The sequence below is a fragment of the Passer montanus genome, unplaced genomic scaffold, assembly GCF_014805655.1.
Source record: "Passer montanus isolate IOZ18808 unplaced genomic scaffold, ASM1480565v1 scaffold53, whole genome shotgun sequence".
In the NCBI taxonomy this organism is placed as follows: Eukaryota; Metazoa; Chordata; class Aves; order Passeriformes; family Passeridae; genus Passer; species Passer montanus.
In genome coordinates this window covers 8283255-8306232 of record NW_024370263.1, presented here as the reverse complement: position 1 = coordinate 8306232, position 22978 = coordinate 8283255, and the positions used below count along the sequence as shown (strand labels likewise).

Here is a 22978-nt window from a genome sequence, read left to right as displayed (position 1 = left end):
GGAGAGCAGTGTTTCTGCTAAACTCTGATAAAAGGGAGTTCTTGGTCAGTGGTGTGCTTGTCAAAAGAGACACAGAAGCACATCAGTTGAAGAGAGTCAGCAAATGAGCGGTATTTTAGGTAAGAGATGATTTAAGAATATGGAGAACAGATGTTGACAAACTTCTCAGGTGTCTCAAGTGCTGATGACTGAGGTAGGCTGTCCATAAATCCTTGAGCAAATTGGTGTGTCAGTGGTTTCACTGGAACCAAGTGGGACAGTGAAATCCACATGGCACAGGCTGTGGGCTGGGGAGTCATGGTCAGCTGCCTCCCAGCTGAGCATCTCCAGACAGTTCTGAGTCACATTGCTGTCTTTCATTCATTCAGGATTCACTCAGGTGTTACATGGTTTACCAAGAGCTGATCAAACTGAAAGCTGCCATCCTGAATCCCTTAGTAGATGGTATTTTCATTGTTTTTTGTTTAAATAGCTAAATATAGGATGCAGTTATGAACAAGCAGAAAAATTATTCTTTACTCAGTAAATATAAACAGAAAGTGTTCTTTTGCATAGATAATGAAATTAAATGTCTTTAAAATGTAGCTCCTTGTTAAACATTAACTTAGAGCTTGTGGCTTAGTAGCAGTGCAGTCTTGGGAATGGCAAAGTTGTGGGTGACTTCCTTGGGGCACAGACTTCCTCCCTTATGTGTTAAGCAAGGCTGTTAATTGATGGCAATCTGTAAGGACAGATAATTTGAATCCTAGCGTTATCTCCCCAAAATGAGTAACTTGTTGAGTCTCAGTTGATCCAGGAGGGCAGTGACATTCCTGAGTTTCTCCTGGGACATCTTTGTTTCCCCTGAGCCCAAACCCAGATGGGTTCTGCCCCGGGGCTTTGTGCATTTCCCGAGTTTGCAGGAGAGGAACTGGCACCACGTCTGTAACTTCTCCCTGAGGCTTTGGGGCACTCCTAGACTTTCTTAATTGACAGTAACTTCTTTATAAGATAATAGCAGTGTTTGACACTGGATTAAATTGCAGAATTGTCATGCAAACAATGCGTATCTCCAGTAATTTAAGAAAACCAGAACTAAACTTCTTGGGTAATAGGATCAGAGGTTAGGAGCAGAGAGTGTTAGAAGATCAGATGGCCTTGTAAGAAAAGAAAGGTGTCTTGTAATGACAGACCCTTAATGACAGTTATCTTGTAGTTTGCTTTTTTCTAACAGATAACCTGTTGACTGTACGTTAAGGGTAATATTTTGTTCTAATTTTGATTCCCTGAACTTCAAACAGTCTTTGCTCCATGGAGGGAATGAAAGAAGAGAAGCTTGAACTCTTTCCTTTCCATGATGCACGTGAATTGTCTTTTCCCATGATAAAAGCTGAGATCTGTGGGTTGGGCTGGGGAGGTGTGTGTGTGGCAAAGCCCTGGGTTTCTCACCCTGTAAGGATGCATTTCTGTTTAGTGTATGTAAGGATGCATTTCTGTTTAGTGCAGACTGATTAGGGCTGCCCTGGTGGGAACGTGGCAGAGCTGTGGGTTTCTCACCCTGTAAGGATGCATTTCTGTTTAGTGTATGTAAGGATGCATTTCTGTTTAGTGCAGACTGATTAGGGCTGCCCTGGTGGGAACGTGGCAGAGCTGTGGGTTTCTCACCCTGTAAGGATGCATTTCTGCTTTAGTGCGTGTAGGGATGCATTTCTGCTTTAGTGCATGTAAAGACGCATTTCTGTTTAGTGCAGACCCACTGGCTCTGTGACTGGGGCTGGAAATGTGTGTGCTGAGCAGTTGTGGGTTCTCAGAGCCCTGGCCTGGGGTCCATGGCACAGATCTGTGTTTGTTGTCCTTTACAGTACAAAGGAAATGAGGATGGGGAGACAGTTATCATCGAAAAAGACCATTTTATGGATGACTTCTTCCAGCAGGTAAAGTTACAGTTTTCACCATGCATTGAAGACTGACTGTTCCCTCTCTGTGCCTTTTAATTTAGTAATGAGGTTTAACAATTCATCTACACATCCTCCCCAGTATGGTCAGTAATTGTATGCCAAAACAAATGTTGGTGATGCTTTGTTAGTTTATTTCACAGTATTTTCTGTGTTTATTGCGGAGAAATGTTTTTCATTCCCTGTCAACAAGAAATTTGCTAATGAAATTTTAAAATAGTTGTTTATTAGGAATATTAGCACTTACGTTTTTGGCCATTCAGAATATATTTGCTATTATCAATATTGGGTTTTAGTTTAAAAAAAACAATTACAGACTGTTTAAACATTGACATGTCTGCTGGGATTTCTTTCTGTGCAACTTACAGATGAAATAGTTTGGGTTTTATTAGCAGGGTTTTTTTTTTTGTTTTTTAAAAAATATTGGCCCTAAATTATTCTAATGTCTTCTTTCCCGTATTTCTCTTCCTCTAGGTTGAGGAAATTAGAAATAACATAGCAAAAATAGCACAAAATGTGGAAGAAGTGAAGAAGCAGCACAGCATTATCCTGTCAGCACCAAATCCTGAAGGAAGTGAGTAATAATTTCTAAGATGTCACATAAGTGTGAAATACTGTTTGTTTATTTTAGCTGTCTATGGGAATAGAACTTCAGGCATACAGAATGCAAAATGTAGCACTAAATAAACATTTTCATTTTTAATATTGAATTAATACTTTCATTTGAGGTTTTTTTTTGACCTTTTTTAAGACTCATTTGAAAAAATGTGTGTTCAGAATATTTCTTGTGTCATCCAAACCTTTCCTAGACCAAAACTCAGTTTAATGTGGGTGTTTTCCTTCAGAAGCTGAGGTTACTTAGGTTTGTGGAAATGCTGAAGCTGTGGAGTCTGCTCTGTATTCCTGGGTGGGGTCCGTGTGCCCCAGAGGCAGCTGCTGCTGCACTGCTCAGTTCCAGAGCTGCCCTGTTGTCAGAGGCTTTGCCCCAGAGCTCAAGTGCAGCTCTGCTTTCCAGCACTGAGCTGGGAACTTCAGGGCCCGTCCCTGCCCCCGTCCCATCCCTGTCCCTGCCCTGTCCCTGTCCCCAGCCCTGTTCCTGTCCCTGTTCCCGTCCCTGTCCCTGCCCTGCCCTGCTGGCTCCAGGCGTGCCTGTGCTCCTGGGCAGGGCTCAGAGAAAAGGGAACAGAAGATGCTGAGGCATTTTTGTTTGAATGTTGCAATGCTGGCTCGCCATTTATCTTGTGACTCCATCTGGGTGGTGGAAACTGATCTTGGGCTGTTGTTTTGTCCTGTCCCCCGTTTTCCTTGGTGTGTGTGTGAATTCCTAAGCAGCTTTTGCAGGCTGCTCTTTCAGGGTCTCAGGCTTAGGCAGGGCTCAGCTGGCTGTTCTGGCAGCCCCTGTGAGCAGTGTGTGTTCCTGGGGACGTGCACAGCTCTGTGGTGCTCTGCTGGAGCCCTCAGAGTGGCACAGGTGCCTGGCACAGACACTCAGACGTGTCACTGAGTGTCAAAGCAGTGCACACTTGCAGAAAAGGACAGAGATCTCTGGTTTCACCTGCACGTACAACTCAGGAGCATTTAACTTTGGACTAGCAAATTAACATTGCCCTGAAAGTGTTCACAAAACTGTTTGTCACCTGGGTGTCACTGAGTGTTAAAGCAGTGCACACGTGGTGCACCACACTCACAGAAAAGGACAGAGATCTCTGGTTTCACCTGCACGTACAACTCAGGAGCATTTAACTTTGGACTAGCAAATTAACATTGCCCTGAAAGTGTTCACAAAACTGTTTGTCACCTGGTTTAGTTGAAGATTTGGTAATAATAACAACGTTTCCCAGGTGTAAGCCTGTCACAAGAAGCAAGCACCTGATGGTTGCTGTTATAAAATCAGTATTTAAAGTATTAGGAGCATAATAAACTTCAACTCTGCATAGTTGTACTGAATGAAATTCTGACATTGCGAGGTAGATTCCAAGACTCTTGCTGACTTACTATAATCAATCATTAACTGTTCAAAAAAACCATTTTTTAAAGGAACAAAGGAAGAACTTGAAGAACTAAATGAGGAAATCAAGAAGATTGCTAATAAAATCCGGGCCAGGTTAAAGGGTAAGTTGTGAGGACAAGTAAAACTCCTTGCTTTCAGAAATAACCAAGAAAATGGCAATGCAAAATAATTCCTCCATATAGAAATGTCTTCTGCACTGGGGGGATGATATTTTGGAAGAAGATTAATTTTAACTGCAAAATGACACCTTTTAAATTTTTTTCAAGTGTAATAGGCAGTAGTGTCTCTCTTTTAAGAGTATGATTGAAGCAGTTACTGTGTTAAAATGATCAAAATTGTTTAAAAATTGTACTTATATATGCCATCCCTCTCCCCTGAAATGTTGCACATCTCTCTGGGGGATCTTGTACCTTTAAAAAGTAATTATAATATTTACAAAGTAATTGAGCTGTTGAATAGCTGACACTGACTCTGTTCTCCTGTGTTGTTCTCAGCTATTGAGCAGAGCTTTGCTCAGGGTGAAAATGCCAATCGGACATCAGTGGACCTCAGGATCAGGAAAACACAGGTGGGCTCCTCAGGAGAACACAGGTCTTCAGCTCAAAGAAAATCAGGGGGTTCTGGGGAGAGTGAGTTCAGCTGTTCTGAGCTCCTTTCAGAGCTCCTGTGGTGCTTTGTTGGGCTGTGAGTTGTGCAGAGCTGCTGCTGTGTGACAGAAATGGCCCTTTCTGACACCCTTCTCTGTCCCTGTCTGTCCCTGGTGTTCCTGCTGTCCCTGTGTCTGTCCCTGCTGTCCCTGGTGTCCCCCTGTCTGTCCCTGCTGTCCCTGTGTCTGTCCCTGCTGTCCCTGGTGTCCCCCTGTCTGTCCCTGCTGTCCCTGTGTCTGTCCCTGCTGTCCCTGTGCCCTGCTGGCTCCAGGCGTGCCTGTGCTCCTGGGCAGGGCTCAGAGAAAAGGGAACAGAAGATGCTGAGGCATTTTTGTTTGAATGTTGCAATGCTGGCTCGCCATTTATCTTGTGACTCCATCTGGGTGGTGGAAACTGATCTTGGGCTGTTGTTTTGTCCTGTCCCCCGTTTTCCTTGGTGTGTGTGTGAATTCCTAAGCAGCTTTTGCAGGCTGCTCTTTCAGGGTCTCAGGCTTAGGCAGGGCTCAGCTGGCTGTTCTGGCAGCCCCTGTGAGCAGTGTGTGTTCCTGGGGACGTGCACAGCTCTGTGGTGCTCTGCTGGAGCCCTCAGAGTGGCACAGGTGCCTGGCACAGACACTCAGACGTGTCACTGAGTGTCAAAGCAGTGCACACTTGCAGAAAAGGACAGAGATCTCTGGTTTCACCTGCACATACAACTCAGGAGCATTTAACTTTGGACTAGCAAATTAACATTGCCCTGAAAGTGTTCACAAAACTGTTTGTCACCTGGTTTAGTTGAAGATTTGGTAATAATAACAACGTTTCCCAGGTGTAAGCCTGTCACAAGAAGCAAGCACCTGATGGTTGCTGTTATAAAAACAGTATTTAAAGTATTAGGAGCATAATAAACTTCAACTCTGCATAGTTGTACTGAATGAAATTCTGACATTGCGAGGTAGATTCCAAGACTCTTGCTGACTTACTATAATCAATCATTAACTGTTCAAAAAAACCATTTTTTAAAGGAACAAAGGAAGAACTTGAAGAACTAAATGAGGAAATCAAGAAGATTGCTAATAAAATCCGGGCCAGGTTAAAGGGTAAGTTGTGAGGACAAGTAAAACTCCTTGCTTTCAGAAATAACCAAGAAAATGGCAATGCAAAATAATTCCTCCATATAGAAATGTCTTCTGCACTGGGGGGATGATATTTTGGAAGAAGATTAATTTTAACTGCAAAATGACACCTTTTAAATTTTTTTCAAGTGTAATAGGCAGTAGTGTCTCTCTTTTAAGAGTATGATTGAAGCAGTTACTGTGTTAAAATGATCAAAATTGTTTAAAAATTGTACTTATATATGCCATCCCTCTCCCCTGAAATGTTGCACATCTCTCTGGGGGAACTTGTACCTTTAAAAAGTAATTATAATATTTACAAAGTAATTGAGCTGTTGAATAGCTGACACTGACTCTGTTGTCCTGTGTTGTTCTCAGCTATTGAGCAGAGCTTTGCTCAGGGTGAAAATGCCAATCGGACATCAGTGGACCTCAGGATCAGGAAAACACAGGTAGGCTCCTCAGGAGAACACAGGTAGGCTCCTCAGGAGAACACAGGTCTTCAGCTCAAAGAAAATCAGGGGGTTCTGGGGAGAGTGAGTTCAGCTGTTCTGAGCTCCTTTCAGAGCTCCTGTGGTGCTTTGTTGGACTGTGAGTTGTGCAGAGCTGCTGCTGTGTGACAGAAATGGCCCTTTCTGACACCCTTCTCTGTCCCTGTGTGTCCCTGGTGTCCCTGGTGTCCTGGTGCCCCCGCAGCACTCGGTGCTGGCACACAAGTTCGTGGAGGTGATGACGGAGTACAACGAGACGCAGACGCTGTTCCGGGAGCGCAGCAAGGGCCGCATCCAGAGGCAGCTGGAGATCAGTGAGTGACCCCTGAGCTCCTTAGACAAACCACCTACTGCTGTTAGTGCCCCCTCGCTCCTTGTTCTTGGTGTGCAAAGCATCAGGGATCTTGGACAGCATCGCACAGGGCCTGAGAGAAAAACAATTTAACTGCATGGCACAAACTCCTTGATATTACTGTTTTTAGAACAGCTGGAAAGAAAAGAGAGAAAACTCAGTAATTTCCTTTAGACTGAAAATTATTAAAGAAATTATCTTTTTCCTTTGCTTCATTTACTTCCAATGGTGCATCTTTAAATGAAGCGTCAAGGAAAGCTGCATTCTGAAACAGCAAGTGTTATTAAAAGCCATTCCAAAATTAACATGCCTAACAGGATAACAGCTCTTCTCATGTGGTCCCATTTTTGTCTACAAGGACACTTCATCTGGCATAAAATCAGTGCTGCAGTTACATGTGCTTTAATCATTTGTTGACTGACTCACATATGACTTAATTCCAATGCATTATTAGGAGTGTTTAGAAAGGTTCCTGGCTTTACTTTGAAGTACAGTATCTACCTTGGAAGGTGTCTTAAATGGGCTTAAAATTAGTCTTTTTTTAAAATGTGCTCTATAGAAGTGAATATATACATTGCTGAAACAGGGAATGCAAACAGGGGAACCGGAAAATTAAAAGAAAATTTTGCTTTTCATGTGCTTTTCAAATTTGTCATTAGCCTCTCCCACTAATTGTTGTTTTTATCCTAGCTGGAAAGACCACCACTGATGAGGAGCTGGAGGAGATGTTAGAGAGTGGTAATCCTTCCATTTTCACTTCTGATGTATGTATTTCTGGGGTTACCTCTCGCTGCTCTGCTGCCCCGCTGTCTGAGGGTGCTGGCACTCACGTGCCCTGTCCCTTCCCTCTGTCCCAGATCATCTCAGACTCCCAGATCACCCGGCAGGCCCTGAACGAGATCGAGTCCCGGCACAAGGACATCATGAAGCTGGAGTCCAGCATCAGGGAGCTGCACGAGATGTTCATGGACATGGCCATGTTTGTGGAGACTCAGGTACCTGGCTCTGCACACCAGGGCTGGCCTTGGCCCTCTCTGCCCCTTTGCCATGGGCAGAAGCAGCTGATTATGTTCAGACAGTGCAGGGTTAGAGTGATTCTGGCTGTGGTTAGAATAAATGGAAATTAATCACTGGGTTTGTTTTGTTGTGGACAAATTGACCATCTCAGTGTCCTTATGCTTTCAATAACTGACCACAGACTTGCCTTCCAGTCAGCATATTTAATATCTTCTTCGGTGTGATTAATTGCAGTATGCTGGAACATCTTTGGGCATGTTTAAGTATCTCGTGGAGGGTTGTTAATTCCTTGGGGATTTTGGATTCTCAGGCACAGTGGAGTACAGGTGTGTCAGCAAGGCTGTGTGCACCTTGCACTTCATGCAGAAGTGCAGTTCTGTGCTCACCAACACAAATGCAAAGGGCTTGACAAGTCCTTGAAGTCATCTCTTGTATTCATAAGCTTTGTCTTGACATGTACATAAATCTCTTCTATTTTTAGTCTTTAAATACCAATTATCCAACAAAATATTCTTAACCTTGATCTTAAAATGGTTTGACTTCTGCAGGAAAGTGAAAAGAATAGTGTTAGAAGAGAAGCTTGTCTGAAAAGCAAGTTAGAGGAACTTGCCTGTTTTTTGTAATTGGGTTTTGTTCTAGAAGTCCTTTGTTGCTTTTATGTTAAATATTCAGCCAAGAGAAATTGGTAGCAGGTTTCTTTTGAATTGCACACAAACAGAAGTACTTCATTCTGTAATGCTTTGCTGTTTCCTGCTGCTGATTATTTCTCCTGATGGACAGAGACACAGGTAACAGACTTACTGTCATCTTCCTGCAGTCCTCCATTCCATTGCCAATCACCATTCCCCATCCTTCATTTGGATTTGTCCTGCTCTGACTCCCTGAGCTCTGAGGGGCTCCCTGTGCCCTCCCTGGGCAGCTGCAGGACCTGGTGTGGAGGAGGGAGCATCCTGTCCCCTCACCACTGCAGGGCTTTGTGAGCAGGGTGTCACAGCGTGGCTGCTCAAGCCTCCCTTTGGATGGTGTGTGCACACAGGATGTGTGCAGGTGCTCACTTCTGCTCCTGCACGGGGAAACTCGCCTGCCCTGCTCGAGAGCATCCCTTGTTTGGGCAGAGCTGGGAGCCCTTGCTTCTCATTCTCATTCCCTTTTGCTTTCACATGCCAAAGCAGAGAAAGTGTCATCCCCACTATGTGCATCACTGACTTGTGAAAGTCGTTCTTGATGTTCTAGAGCCTTTCTTTTAGATCCATTCAACAGAGATCTGTGCATTCCAGTAACGTGGCTTTCCTTCAAACCTCCTTTTCAGGGAGAAATGATCAACAACATAGAAAAGAACGTGATGAATGCGACAGATTATGTGGAACATGCAAAGGAAGAGACTAAAAAGGCAGTTAAATATCAAAGCAAAGCACGCAGGGTATGTTGTCTTTCTGTAATTGTGCCAGGCAGTATTTTCATTTAGCACAGCACCATTTCCAGTGTGAATTACTTTGCTGTAGTTAATACTGAAAATGTATAATACCTATAGAGACTTCTTGGGTCAGCAGTTCATGCACAGCTAAGGGTGTGCTCACAGTTTTCCACTCAGAGCTGCCATGACAGAGTGTAAAAACCCCAAAAGAAGAATTAATGTATTATTCCAGTGGATAAATTCCCATCTTTTTCTTACCAGCTTTCACAATACCTTAAGTTATTCAGATTCCAAATAACCTTAAAAGTTTCTGGCTGTTTATCACAAGTGAACTTACCTGATTTAAAACTATAAAATCTGTTTGCTAGCAGAAAAAATAAAAGTGCTTTTGCTGAATAGGCTTATTTTTAAAAAATTCTGCTTTGATTTTTAATTTTAGATAAATTAGGGGGATCTTCCCTCTGGAAGGAGTGTGGCATTGTGCCATGACACTGAATTTGTGGAGGACTTGAGTTCAAAGGAAGGTTCTGGCACTTTCCAGGGCACTTGCTTTGTTTTGGTATCTTTCTTCCCATCAGACACCAGATAATATATTCTGATATCAGACTACTAAGTAGTTTATTTTTACATTCCAATTTCCCCTTCTGATGTGCTGTGCAATTGGGTGAGGCTCGTTCTGGTGAGCTGGATTTGAGGAATAATTCATTTTCTCTAGATGGAGATCTGCACACAGATAACACGCCTGATCCTTCACAAAAGATCTTTTCAGAAGTGCTGAAAGAGCCCACTTAATGTGCATGTAAATGGGGCTTGTGTCATCTCTGATAACTGTACAGCATTAATCACATGAGTTTACCTGTTTAAAAACGTTAATTCTTACATTTGCAAGATTATGCAGATAAATTTATCTCAATTTAAGAAAATGGGGGCTTTAATAAAAGTGCTTGTGGATCTAAAAACTACTTGAAAAATTGAACATAAATGCAAGTGTTAATGTGCTTAATATTTCCAATCCCTTGTTTTTTTGACAGAAAGTGGTGATAATTGTCATTGTGTCAGTGGTGTTGATTGCCATAGTAGCTCTGATAATTGGTTTGTCTGTGGGTATTCGGTGATGCTTGGATAACCTCAGCATGCATGGCTTCCTGCCGCTGTGGCAGTAAGTAACTAATCAACTAATTTGGCTCTTGTTTTCCCTGTCCTGTCCTGCTCACCCTTCACGTCTGTCCGTGCCCGGTGGCCCTGCTGTCACCCTGCAGGACCTGTGGCAGGTCCTGTGTGTGGTGGTGAGCACAGCGACCTGCCAGGCCCCCAGAGCAGGGGGTGGCAGCCAGCAGCCCAGGCTGGCTCCCAGCTCTGCAGTTACTGGGTCTGTGCTGAAGTTCACAGCAGCAGCCAGGCTGGAATGCTCAGTACACCTGGGACTTTATCCAGTGGGGCTCTCTGTGTTTTAAAAAGTTTTTAAAAAGGAGATGTCTGCAGCCATGAAATTGGCTATTATGGCTTGGAGAACATCTTCAAACTTCTTACTTCGAATCTGTTTGTTAATGCCAGTGGGAGATAGCAATGTGTGTAGGACCTGGGATTTCTCTCCGTGTTCATGTTTTTGCTGTAGCAAAGAACCATTTCTGGTGCTCAGCTGGGCAGCAGCAGCTCCCTGCTCTGGTGCAGCAGCAGTGCAGCTTCCAGCATGCACAGACTGCAGGCTGCACACAGAGCACCAGGGGAGGTGCCATTCCCACAGCTCCCCAGGAATTCCCATTTCTGTACTAACACCCTTTAACAGCCAGGTCTGTGTCTGGGGGTTGGTTTGTGGGCAGAATTCACTGTGCCATCACCTGCAGCCAGAAATACCTGACCCAGAGTCACACCCTGGTGCATTTGCACAGAAGCATCTCTCCTTTTTTAACCCTTGCAGCTCCTGTGAGCTATTGCCTGCAGAGTGTTTTTACTGCCCTTCTGGTGAATTCCACTCAGGGTGCAGCTGTAAGGGTTTGAGCAGGCTGCAAATATTTATCCAAGGAGGGTGGCAGTGAGCAGCCACTTAGAGTTGACCCACATCTGTTTGTAATGATGTTTACAGAAGTTGGGCATGAGTAATACCCAATATTCTGTAAAGGAAAATAGAGAAATGTTGCACAGATGGCTCTGTCTTGTGACTATGGTTACACGTGTGTTAGAAACAGGAAATCATGACAGTGATACTCCTTAGAAAGAAAATCCAGCACTCAGCCTGGGTGTCAGTCTTGCTGTGGCTCTGAATATGTTTAATTCTGTCTCTGACAAAGTATTTCAATCTTAACTTTTCTCTCTTTTCCCTGCAGAAATTGATGTTCATAATAATATGTGTAAGTGTATTGCTTCTGATACTTGGAATTATCCTAGCAACAACTCTGTCCTAGCAAGCACATTCCAAGAGTTACCAACCTTCAGGAACTCCAAACACCTTCAGTGAAACCAAACCTTTCCACAGATGATGCCTTACGCTGTCCCAGCACGATGACCTGTCACTAATGGCTAAAATGAAAGCAAAATCACTCTTAATGTTTACTCATGAATGAAGATCAGAATGTACTGGGGGTGTATGGATTTTACAGCACAAACTAGACACTTGTAAGACTGAAATTTGGTTTTGAGCTAAAGTAACTTCGGGTTTTTTCACATCTCAGTGTTACAGTTGAAGTAGGGAGTGAGAGACTATTGAGTTTTGAGTGTTTGGCTTTTTTTTCTTATTGCTAACCTAACTCTAATCATGACTTAAGTACCTTGCCAGTGCTTCCTTTGTTAGCACTCTTGTGAATATTTTTATGAGATGTAGCCTTGTGTTTAAGTGTATTAATTATTTAGTCACCTTAACCGATTTAAACCTTACGCTTTTTCTCCAACAAGTGCTAAAATGTCTTATCCTGAAAAGACTACTCCTTTAACTGCCTAGTGCATTACTTGAGAAGAAAAACGGAAAAAAGCTTTTTTACACTTGCCAGGTTTTTTTTATTTTTTCTGTCAAGGTTAACTGCTTTAAATACTTCCTTCATGGTTAATAAAAAGTTAGTTGCAACATTTCTGGTAAAAGCACACAGCTCTGAAATGCTGAATTTGCACTTGGGCAGGTAATTTGACAGGTAGTTCTTGTGCAAAGGAAACTGGTGGATCAGTTTAGCCTTATTGCCTACATGAATATGACAAAAATGACTTTATAAAGCCAAATCAAGTTTTCTTGTTCTGGAGTTTGCTAATGTTGATGTATGAATATAGCACAGGGGGATGAACTCCCCGAAGAGTCTGAACTTAATACAAACTAAGACACTGATTTGTTATGAAATCTTGTGGCTATAACATGGATGAAGTGTTTTGGTGTACACACGCCTGTTGTAATGCCAGCTTGCACCACTTGGAAGCTTCAAAGAACTCAAATGTACCCAAATAACTGCATTTAATGTTACAGGTTATTTTTGTATTTTTGTGTAAAATATTTGTAACGTGGGTTTGTGACTCCTCCTTGTTCAGGCATATCCATGTAGATATGTAGATATATTTACACTCGAAGAGAAGTAGAGGAGAGGATAATTTGTGCCTTTTTAAACATAGTCTAAAACTATGCTCATCAATGTTTTCAGATATTCAGCTCTCATGTTGACTGCAGTGACTCAGTCCTACAAGTTTAGAATCCTTAAACTTTGGTTTTGTTGGAAGTGTCTGAGATCAGAGTTGCTCAGAAAGTGAGAATTCACTTCATAAAATTCAGCAAAGTTTACAGTTTCTCTTGTATCTATGAATATTCCTGCTTTGCTGTCCAGGTATACTGTGAATATGCTGGAGCTATTCAGATGTCAAACATGTTAAAAAAGAAAGCAAATAATGTCAAATATTTTTGTTATTATTATTCTTGGTCTCTACAAGTCAGCCACAAAGAAGTCGCTTGAAAAATTCGGCTTCAACGATGAACAAATTTCTTTTACCTCTGAGTCCAGAATGCTCACTGGTGTTTGTGAGGAAGTTTACATGCGAAGTCAGGAAGGATTGGTTGCCTTAATGCTCATCCTAGGTAAATATATTTTATTCTGTAGTTTTCTAGATTTTTATCAGTAAGTATTATTTATACAGATATGCAGATTAGATGGGGGGGAAAATCACTCCTGCTGTTTTCCAGCTGGTTATGTGAACTGACCCTCAAAACCCTGTCCTGTTGAAGTTTTTGCTCTGTTGTCATGCAGTAATCTGCCCCTCAAGCCCAGAAATTTGAATAGGCTGCTCCACAGTTTTTACTCCTTGTTGAACAGCTGCCTCATGAGTTTGTTTTACAGCACAACAGACCTTTTCACACGAACCTCTTTGTCTGGAGGTCAGAGGGGAGTCAGTCTCTAACCTATGCACTAATAAACTCATCCAGCGACTCTGCTGTGTCTGCTTTGTGTCCCTGAGCGTTCCAGAAGTGTTTGGACGAGGCTGATGGGTTTTTGCAGTGCCTCGAGCAGGGGTGAGGTGGCATCTTTTCTTTTGGTGAGTAGTGATTTGTCAGTAGTGCACAAAGCTGTCCTGCTGCTGGGCTCGAGGGGGTTTGGGTTTGAGTCTTGCATCACCCTCAGCAGCGTTTCTGCCATCAGGGGACTCTGCTGGAGCTTTGTGCAGGTGTTCTCATGATCTCAGTCAGCATTTCCCCTGCAGAGGTCTCAGAGGTTTTCCAGCACTTTTCCCACCAGCTCCAGCAGTTTGGCCACGAGCAGCTGATGGGCAGTGGCCAGACCCTGACTTGCCAGGCTGACTCAGTCCCTGATCCAAACCAGGCTGCTGGCCAGGAGGGGAGCTGGCCCTTAAAACTGGGCTGGACTCTGCTTTGAGTTTATTTTGGGGTTTCATGTTGAGACAGTGGAAAGCCAAGCCTTTGCTGGGGCAGACAAAGCCATCTCAGAGCTCCCTCTCAGCTCTCTGCACTTCATGCTGCAAACTTCAGTGGCATGGGAAGGCTCTCAGAAAACACAATTCATTCTAATTGTGTTCCTCCAGGCCTTGCCTGGGATTTTTGAGTTAAGCACAGCTACCGGTCTGGACCTGAGTCCAGGGAACAGCTCGGCCCTGAAGTGTGTTTAGTGGGAGCAATTAATCTGCAGTCCCCTCTGCAGCATCACCTGAGAGCTGCACGCAGGGGAGCCTGGCTCAGCAGGCTGAAGGGAGAAATACACACATTAAAAATCCCAACAAACTGCTTTTAACTGTCTGAAAAAAACCCATTTCAAAACATCCTGGGTTTGAATCCCTTCACAGAAGCACACATTGCATTTCCAGCTCACGTGCTTGCTCTGCTTTTGATTTTCCCTTTTGGCAGTTTATTCAGAGTAGAGTTGGTGGGTAGATTCTCAGAGGAGAATAAAAGCCAGTGTTTTGAGAACTAATGAAGTAATTATCTAAAGCATTATTTACAATGATTATTTAGAAGATAATGAGACCCTTTAATTGTGTTTGTTCTGCATAGCTGGCCGTTCAATAATTCAGGGTGTTGCCATACAATTTTCTCTATGTTTACTTTGCACATTTTTTGTTTAGGAAAACGTCACATTTTTGTGCTGTGTGGAAAGCTCAGATCTGGGCCCTCTTCTGGGCACTTTTGTCACATGAAGATCACCTGGGCTGGAGCAGGGGCTTTTGGGCTCAGGGTTCTGCAGTGAGGTGGGGACGGGAGGAATGAAGGGTGAAGTGCAGCTGCACCTGCTCAAGGCTGCTCTGGCTTTGTTCCTGCAGAGGCACCACTGGAATATTTCCACACATTGATTGCTCCACTGATGTTCTGTCAGCATTCCTCTCACTGCAGCTGGAGCTTGACTTGCAGTTTATTTTCATTTTGGGAGCCATGATGGGGATGTTTCAAATGTGAGGTTTTTAAAAAGAGCTCATTGGTGTAGGGGAAATTCAGAGCATCATTAACATTTCAGTAGCTAATAAACATTTCACTGCAGCTGTGAAGGGGCTGCTGAAATAAACAATTCTCCTTAAGCACATGGTTAGCAGTGCCCGAGGAGTGGAGGCTGCCAGGGGGGAGGCTCCTGTGGGCTCCTTCCTGCAGCAGGGAGATGGGGATGGTCAGGAATCAGTGTGAGCTGTTCCTGCAGCAGGAAAGGGCAGTGAGGATGGTCAGAAATTGGTGTGAGCTCCTTCCTGCAGCAGGGCAGGGACTGAGGATGGTCAGAAGGGACTGAGGATGGTCAGGAATCAGTGTGAGTTCCTTCCTGCAGCAGGGTGGGGACTGAGGATGGTCAGAAGGGAGTGAGGATGGTCAGGAATCAGCAAGGGACACCTCAGAGGGTGCCAGCTCGTGCCCCGGAGCTGGCTGTATTTAGGGCCAAACCAGCTCCCCCAGCGATCTCCCCTGGCCCCAAGGGATGCTGCAGGGGAGGCTGCTCCCTGCCCACCCCTGTGTGTTTGGAGAACATTGAAATTGTGTCACCTAGCACCCTTCTGTGGTCACTCTGGGTGTCTGGGGATCTGGGCTGGGCTGAGATGCAGCTTTTGGAAAGCAGGAAGATCTTTATCCCCACAACAAACACTCCACAGTAAGGATTTAGTTCAGTGTCTGTGTCTCTCTCTCTCCTGGCTTTCCCATGGGGTTGCCTGGCCTGTTTTTATATTCCCACAGCTGGCATCACCGTTTGTGGGGGACTGATGTTCCTGTCCCAGTGCCAGCATTCTGAACATCCACTGTTAGAAATAATTACAGCTCCTTTCCATGCCCCCACACAGAACACCAGTCCCTGCCTCCTGAGCTGCCCACCAATGCCACACTGACTTTAAATAAATCCATTTGCATGTGTGGAAGGGTGCATTTAGACTACTCCTACAGTGCAGAGCTATTTCTCACCACCTCTTCACACAGTGCCTCAATAGCCACTGGTGGCAGGATTCAAAAAAAGTTCACCTAAAATCAGGTTCAGGACCAGGAACCACAGCAAGTTTGCCCAGGGTTTTCAGAGTGCCCAGCAGAAGGTGGAGAGAAGGGCACTGGGGTGTGCCATGGAGAGCTGGGGACTCTGGGGTCAGGAATCCTGCCCTGCTCCAGCCCTGTCTGCAGGACAGCCTGGCACAGCTCTGCCCAGGGCGGGCAGCTGGGCACACTGGGGCTCCCAGACTGTGAAAGTGTTTATAGACAGGTATGGTCACAGTTCCCACTGAGGCAGCTCTCCCTAATGGGTTTTTGGGCACGGTTTTCCTTCCAATATCAGGCAAATAAAACCATGGAACAAAGCTGTCTTAGAAACAAAACATGAACTCACAGGACAATGAAATGCAGTGAGTGTTGACATGTATTTTTAATCACAGCCGATATATTTATGTTTTTAATCCCTAAAACAACAGAAATTACTATAAACTTCAGGTGAGATTGAAGAAAATAAAGGCAAAGTCTCAGTTGCCCTGCAATCCAACTGGGCTCACAAGCCCACGCTAGAGCTGGGTTTACATTCCATATCTGCTTTCTATGTTTTGCCTCCTCAAAGCTGGTTCATTGCTAAGGCAAGCACGTGCTGAGCAGTGACTCAGACCTGTGGGCCAGGAGCTTTTCTTGGGTTTCCACTGAGCATTCTTTTCATCCTACTCAGATATAAATAAGTGCCCTTGATGACTTCCCTACCATTTATACTAGAAAAGTGAATGTGGCATTATTTTAATTGCATTAAAAATATTTTCTGTGCTTAAAGAGGAGCTGTTTCATGACCATGTGCTGTGGCCTGAGAAGTTCTGCTTCACACCCTGGCACCCACAGTGCCACAGCACAGGGCAGCAATGCACAGCAGCAAAAAAAAAGCTGAACTGAACTGCTGTAAATGATCAGTAACTGGGTAATTCTGAGATCTGATAGAGAAAAGAGCAAACTCCAAACTCCTTTTCCAAAAAGACCTTCTTGCTTGGCACTGCAAGGATCACCTTCCTCAGATGTGAGATCCCCACTCAGATGGGACTGAACCCATCCTGCTGGCCAAACAGAGCCAGCCTGACTCACCAGAGAGAAAAATGGAAATGAGGGTGGTGGTGCTTGGAAAAAGAGATCTCACTCTCTGTTTGCCCTGTGGGAGCGGTCCTGCTTACACAAGATGGAATGTTATGTAAAGGGAAAGAGCAGCTGCTCTGCCAGAGCCTGCAGCCAGCAGAGTGAGGGGCAGGGGCATCCTGGGGCAGCAGAGAGACTCAGCGTCCTGGGCCAGCAGAGAGGGACAGCCTGGCAGTGTCCTGGGCCAGGGGAGAGGGACAGCCCTGGCAGTGTCCCTGAACCCAGGGGAGAGGGACAGCCCTGGCAGTGTCCCTGAACCCAGGGGAGAGGGACAGCCCTGGCAGTGTCCCTGAACCCAGGGGAGAGGGACAGCCCTGGCAGTGTCCCTGAACCCAGGGGAGAGGGACAGCCCTGGCAGTGTCCCTGAACCCAGGGGAGAGGGACAGCCCTGGCAGTGTCCCTGAGCCAGCAGAGAGGGACAGCCCTGGCAGGGTCCCTGAGCCAGCAGAGAGGGACAGCCCTGGCAGTGTCCCGGAGCCAGGAGAGGGACAGCCCTGCTCAGTGTCTCTGAACCCAGGAGAGGGACACCAGCCCTGCTCAGCATCCTGGGGCAGTTTTAAGAGTTGTGCTGTGCATGTTAACCAGTAACAGGACTATCCCATTATGACTTTTCTTTTTTACTCTTCTAATGGGAGTTATTTACTGCTTGTATTGTAAGACACCTGATTTAAAATATTGGCCAATTTCAAGTGATCCCCCAACAACAACAACAACAAAAAGCTGATGTGAAATGCCTTTTGTGATGACTCTGGAATGTCTGTCTGCATGTGTGAGAGGGGGATCCCTTCTTTCCAAACCCCTGGAGCCGGGGGCTGGCACAGGAGGCAGCAGTGAGGACAAGCCCGGGATGCCCCGGGCACGGAGCACAGCCCCACCTGCCTGCAGAGAAACTGCTTTCCAGGGCACGGGGGTGCCTCAGCTGCACCCGGTGTTTGCTGTGGCTCATCCTCCCTGCTCACCAATGGATCCACTCTCCAGAGCTTCCAGGGCTTCTCCCTTCGGTGGATACAAACGCGATAAAAAATGCTTTAAAAAAATCAATAAACACTTAAGTGTTTGGCAGCTCTCAGGGGTTTACTGCATCATTTACTCAACAGCTTAATGCCTAATAGAAGAACCTCGGCAGTTAAAATTCGTGTGCAGATTTAGCAGGTACAACACACCTGAGGCTGGCTCTGCTCTCCTGGCTCTGCATTCACAGCACAGTCAGCTGCTCCACCGCACAGAGCGGGGCTGACGGAGCTGGGCCGGGAGCGCTTCCTGGGGATCTCCCGAATCCTGCCTGGGCACAGGATTCCAGCACTGGGAATGGGGGATCTGCCCAAATCCTGCCTGGGCAGAGGATTCTGGCACTGGGAATGGGGGATCTGCCCGAATCCTGCCTGGGCACAGGATTCCAGCACTGGAAATGTGGAGGCTTTCTTGCTTTGGAATTGCCGAGTCAGGGTGAGGTGGGGCAGCTGGCACAGCAGTAACCGGGGCACCGCAGGGACCCCTCCCTGGGCCGGGCTGAGCCGGGCTGGGGCACACAGAACATCCCAGCACGGGTGGCCCGGATGGGCCCGCTGGCCCAGCGCAGGCACGGATCGGTCTGGCACGGATCGGCCCGGCACGGATGGGTTCGGCACGGATGGGTTCGGCACGGCTCGGCTCGGCCCGGCGCGGCACGGATGGGTTCGGCACGGATGGGTCCGGCACGGATGGGTCCGGCACGGCTCGGCCCGGCACGGCTCGGCCCGGCACGGATGGGTTCGGCCCGGCACGGAGCGGCACGGATGGGTTCGGCACGGCAGCGCTCGGTCGCCATCCAGCGGCAAGTCCCTGCCGGTGTCCCCGGAGGCACGGAGCGAGGCCGGCCGGGGCCCGCGGGGGAAGGGGAGCGAAGGGAGGGAAAGAACCGAGTGAGCTTCCTCTGTTTGCGCCGTGCCCGCTCCTGGCCCGGCTCCCATCGGGCAAGGCTCGCTGCTGTTCACTACAGCTGCAATGAAATGTCTCAGGAAGAAAACTTCCAAATAAAGCACTTGGGAGATGGTTTTTGAAAGAATTTGAATTACATTCTTCCCCTCAGACAAAGCTTTAGCAAGAATGACATGGAAAATGTATTTTCTGCTTACCAGGCTGCCACCCTTCATCCTCATTGACGCTGTCCAGTGACACTGCTGCCATCAGAAACAGCACCACCAGAACTGCCTGCAAAGCAAACAGGCACTGTGAGCACAGGTGAGCTCCCACAGCTCCATCCCTGAGCACAGGTGAGCTCAGACACAGCTCCATCCCTGAGCACAGGTGAGCTCCCACAGCTCTGCTCCATCCCTGACCACAGGTGAGCTCCTTCAGTGGCTTTTCAGTCCCAAATGGAGCTGGGAGGGCTCATCACCTTTGGTGTGCTGGAACAAGGCCCTGCAGGACTGGCTGCTCACACACTGGCTGTCCAGCTCTCAGGACAGATTTTAAATCATGGTTTCATGCAATTCAGGAGGACTGGGAAGCACACGACATTCATCACAGCCTGGGAAAAGTGTCACAGTGGTATTTCACAGAGCCTGTTTTGTTCTCCCTCCTTCTCCAAGGAGTGCCTGCCAGAAGGGAGGGTCATTTTTGAGGGTTGTTATCCTGGGGATTCCATGGCACACAGAGCTCTATCTCCCTTTGTTCTCTCAGCAGAACTGTTATGTATTTATGTATATTCTCACATGCCAGTAGCCCATCAACAGCACAACTGCAGCCAGGAAAAATGATTATCAAGCGATACACTTAATGCTGGTATTTGGCCACACAAACGACCAAAATAATAATAAAATGTTTATGATAATAAATCCTAACATCTAACAGTTCCAGTAAAATGTCAGTTCTCGTCTGCTGTGGCATAACAAGTTGCATATGTCAAATTTTTATGACTCAAATTGCTAAACATGTTCTTGAGATAAAGAATATGTTTTAAAACCCTCCTAGCAGTGAGTCTGTACTGGTAGTTTAAAAAACTACTTGCTATTTTACTTTCACAGTGACTTAATCGCGTTTACTCATATAATTTTGCATATTTCTAAAAGAAGGCTCAGAAAGTTTATGACCATTTAGATACTTTATCCCTGTGTGTCCCCACAGCCCCTGTACAGATATTGATGTTTGAGCCCCCCATGACAAGGAAGGAGCAGAGCTGGCCTGGCTCAGTGGAACAGGTCAGTAACACGATTTACAGAGATCTGACAGAATGTCGAGGAACAGGCGGCCTGGTAAGGTTTTGTTTTGTTTTGTTTTGTTCTGTTTGCACAAATGCAGCCGGAGGAACAGCCACGTTCCTCCAGCCCCCAGACGGACAAGGCAGATAATTTACAGAGATCTGACAGGCTTTGTACCACGTCAGTCACACAATTTACAGAGATCTGACAGAATGTTGAGGATCAGGCGGCCTGGTAAGGTTTTGTTTTGTTTTGTTTTGTTCTGTTTGCACAAATGCACACGGAGGAACAGCCACGTTCCTCCAGCCACAGATGGACAAGGCAGATCTCCAGAATTGCTGGAATATTCTGGCACAGCCAACGTCCTGAGCTGCAGGGCTGAGCTGGGCTGAGCTCAGCGTGCTCAGTGCTGATATCTACAGCAGGAACATTTCAGTTTGAAGATTCCATGTGGCTCAACCGAGGGGAAAAATCTGACTAGCCAAAATTAGACTAAAAAAAAAAAAGAAAGAAGAAAAAGCCATTTATGGCACAAAGTGGTTATAAAAGCAGGAGTGCCTTGCCTGATGATCAGAGCCATAATCTAATCTGGGAATGAGCACGGGAACCTGGCTAGGAGCAGCTTTTCCCTCAGAAAATGCCAGAGCTTTGCTGCTCCTGCTGCAGCCATGAGCGATCGCCACGAAGGTCATTGGGGCTGAGATTTGTGACACAGGGGTCTTGGGGACCTTGTTTTTAGATTTTGGGCTTCTCACTCAGAAAATTCTGGTCTTCCTGGGTGGTGCCAGTGCAGCTGTCCAGGGCAGAAGGCACAGACTGTGTGTAACCTTCTCCTCCCCTGCTCTTCCTGCAGGGCCCGGCACCAGCTCGGCCTGGGCTCTGGGTGTTTCACTCGGGAGGGATTCACTCAGGACTGCCAGCAGCAGCAGCCCTGCTGCAGTCACACTGGGGCCACGGCTCAGCCCAAAGCTCTGAGGAGAAACCTGTTCCATGGGAGTGGGAGCGGGGCTGTGGGGGCTGTGGGGAGCCCCAGAAACCAGGGCAGGCCAGCTGGGAGAGAGTGCTCAGGGACCGTCAGGGCTCACTCTGGAGCTGGAAATGCAGCTGGCACAAAGCTTGAGAGAGAGATCACCTGAGATTCCCTGCGTGCTCCCAAGTGCTTCCAGAGGAGCATCAGGTGTGCACTGCTGCAGAGCAGGGTGCTCCCTCTGCATTCCAGCTTCAGAGAGAGCCATCGGGCTTGAGCGGGAGTCTGCCTTCTCTTGTTAATGCCAAACACTGCAAAATTCTCCTGCTCTTCCTCATCATGTCTGTGGGTGAAACCAGGGGAGGAAGGCTGGTGTCTGAAAAGGAACTGTGGGAAAGACACCACTGAATTGAGGGACGTATTTCTCTAGATATTTTAGCAGAATTCAATAAAACACTGCCTTGAGAGTGCAGTATTTACTTCCTCTGTAAAGCACTAAAAGGAAAACACAGGAATACCACTCAATACAATTCAGATGTTTTCTTGATGATTTAACCTTCATCAGCCCGGGGAATCCAAATGCCAGAGCTTTGCTGCTCCTGCTGCAGCCATGAGCGATCGCCAGGAAGGTCATTGGGGCTGAGATTTGTGACACAGGGGTCTTGGGGACCTTGTTTTTAGATTTTGGGCTTCTCACTCAGAAAATTCTGGTCTTCCTGGGTGGTGCCAGTGCAGCTGTCCAGGGCAGAAAGCACAGACTGCGTGTAACCTTCTCCTCCCCTGCTCTTCCTGCAGGGCCCGGCACCAGCTCGGCCTGGGCTCTGGGTGTTTCACTCGGGAGGGATTCACTCAGGACTGCCAGCAGCAGCAGCCCTGCTGCAGTCACACTGGGGCCACGGCTCAGCCCAAAGCTCTGAGGAGAAACCTGTTCCATGGGAGTGGGAGCGGGGCTGTGGGGGCTGTGGGGGCTGTGGGGAGCTGCTGCCCCAGAAACCAGGGCAGGCCAGCCGGGAGGGATTGCTCTGCTGCTCAGGGACCGTCAGGGCTCACTCTGGAGCTGGAAATGCAGCTGGCACAAAGCTTGAGAGAGAGATCACCTGAGATTCCCTGCGTGCTCCCAAGTGCTTCCAGAGGAGCATCAGGTGTGCACTGCTGCAGAGCAGGGTGCTCCCTCTGCATTCCAGCTTCAGAGAGAGCCATCGGGCTTGAGCGGGAATCTGCCCTCTCTTGTTAATGCCCAACATTGCAAACTTCTCCTGCTCTTCCTCATCATGTCTGTGGGTGAAACCAGGGGAGGAAGGCTGGTGTCTGAAAAGGAACTGTGGGAAAGACACCACTGAATTGAGGGACGTATTTCTCTAGATATTTTAGCAGAATTCAATAAAACACTGCCTTGAGAGTGCAGTATTTACTTCCTCTGTAAAGCACTAAAAGGAAAACACAGGAATACCACTCAATACAATTCAGATGTTTTCTTGATGATTTAACCTTCATCAGCCCGGGGAATCCAGTTGTGTTGTAGTGAATGCGCTCCCAAAGTGCTCACATTGTGTCACTCGGATCACCTCTGCTCAGGAGAAACCGGCAGCAAAAAACAACGAGAAAGCGACTGACCCTGGGCTCCTAAAATGTGATTTACTGAACATGTGTCCGTGTGTCCCCTCAGAGCGGCTCCCGTGTGAGGGAGCTGCCGCTGCCCCCGGCGGCTCCGCGGGCACGCCGTGCCCCCGCCCGCCGGGCAGCGAGCGGCGGGCATGCTGCGGCTAATCCGCCTCCTTCCCGTCGGCAGCGGCGCCGCTGCGGGCCCCGGGAGGGCGGCTGGCATGTCCCGGGCGGC

The 22978-nt window shown here is 46.9% G+C and overlaps 1 protein-coding gene across 4 annotated transcripts; it reads left to right on the top strand.

Moving 5' to 3' along the window:
- Positions 1 to 1759: 1759 nt before the first annotated feature.
- STX2 (syntaxin 2) lies at positions 1760 to 13356 on the top strand. Of its 4 annotated transcripts, none has more exons than XM_039724556.1 (10): positions 1760 to 1913; positions 2409 to 2508; positions 3972 to 4046; positions 6065 to 6138; positions 6383 to 6491; positions 7220 to 7293; positions 7387 to 7524; positions 8856 to 8966; positions 9992 to 10119; positions 11285 to 11420. In XM_039724556.1, exons 1-9 carry the CDS (start codon positions 1809 to 1811, stop codon positions 10073 to 10075), a joined length of 870 nt encoding a protein of 289 aa, XP_039580490.1. In that variant the 5' UTR covers positions 1760 to 1808; the 3' UTR covers positions 10076 to 10119; positions 11285 to 11420. The 4 variants fall into 4 exon arrangements, with proteins under 4 accessions (XP_039580490.1, XP_039580489.1, XP_039580491.1 ...); XM_039724555.1 differs by lacking the exon at positions 6065 to 6138 and adding an exon at positions 4440 to 4513; XM_039724557.1 differs by lacking the exons at positions 6065 to 6138; positions 9992 to 10119 and adding an exon at positions 4440 to 4513 and having other exon boundaries at positions 11285 to 13356.
- The last annotated feature ends 9622 nt before the right edge of the window (positions 13357 to 22978 follow it).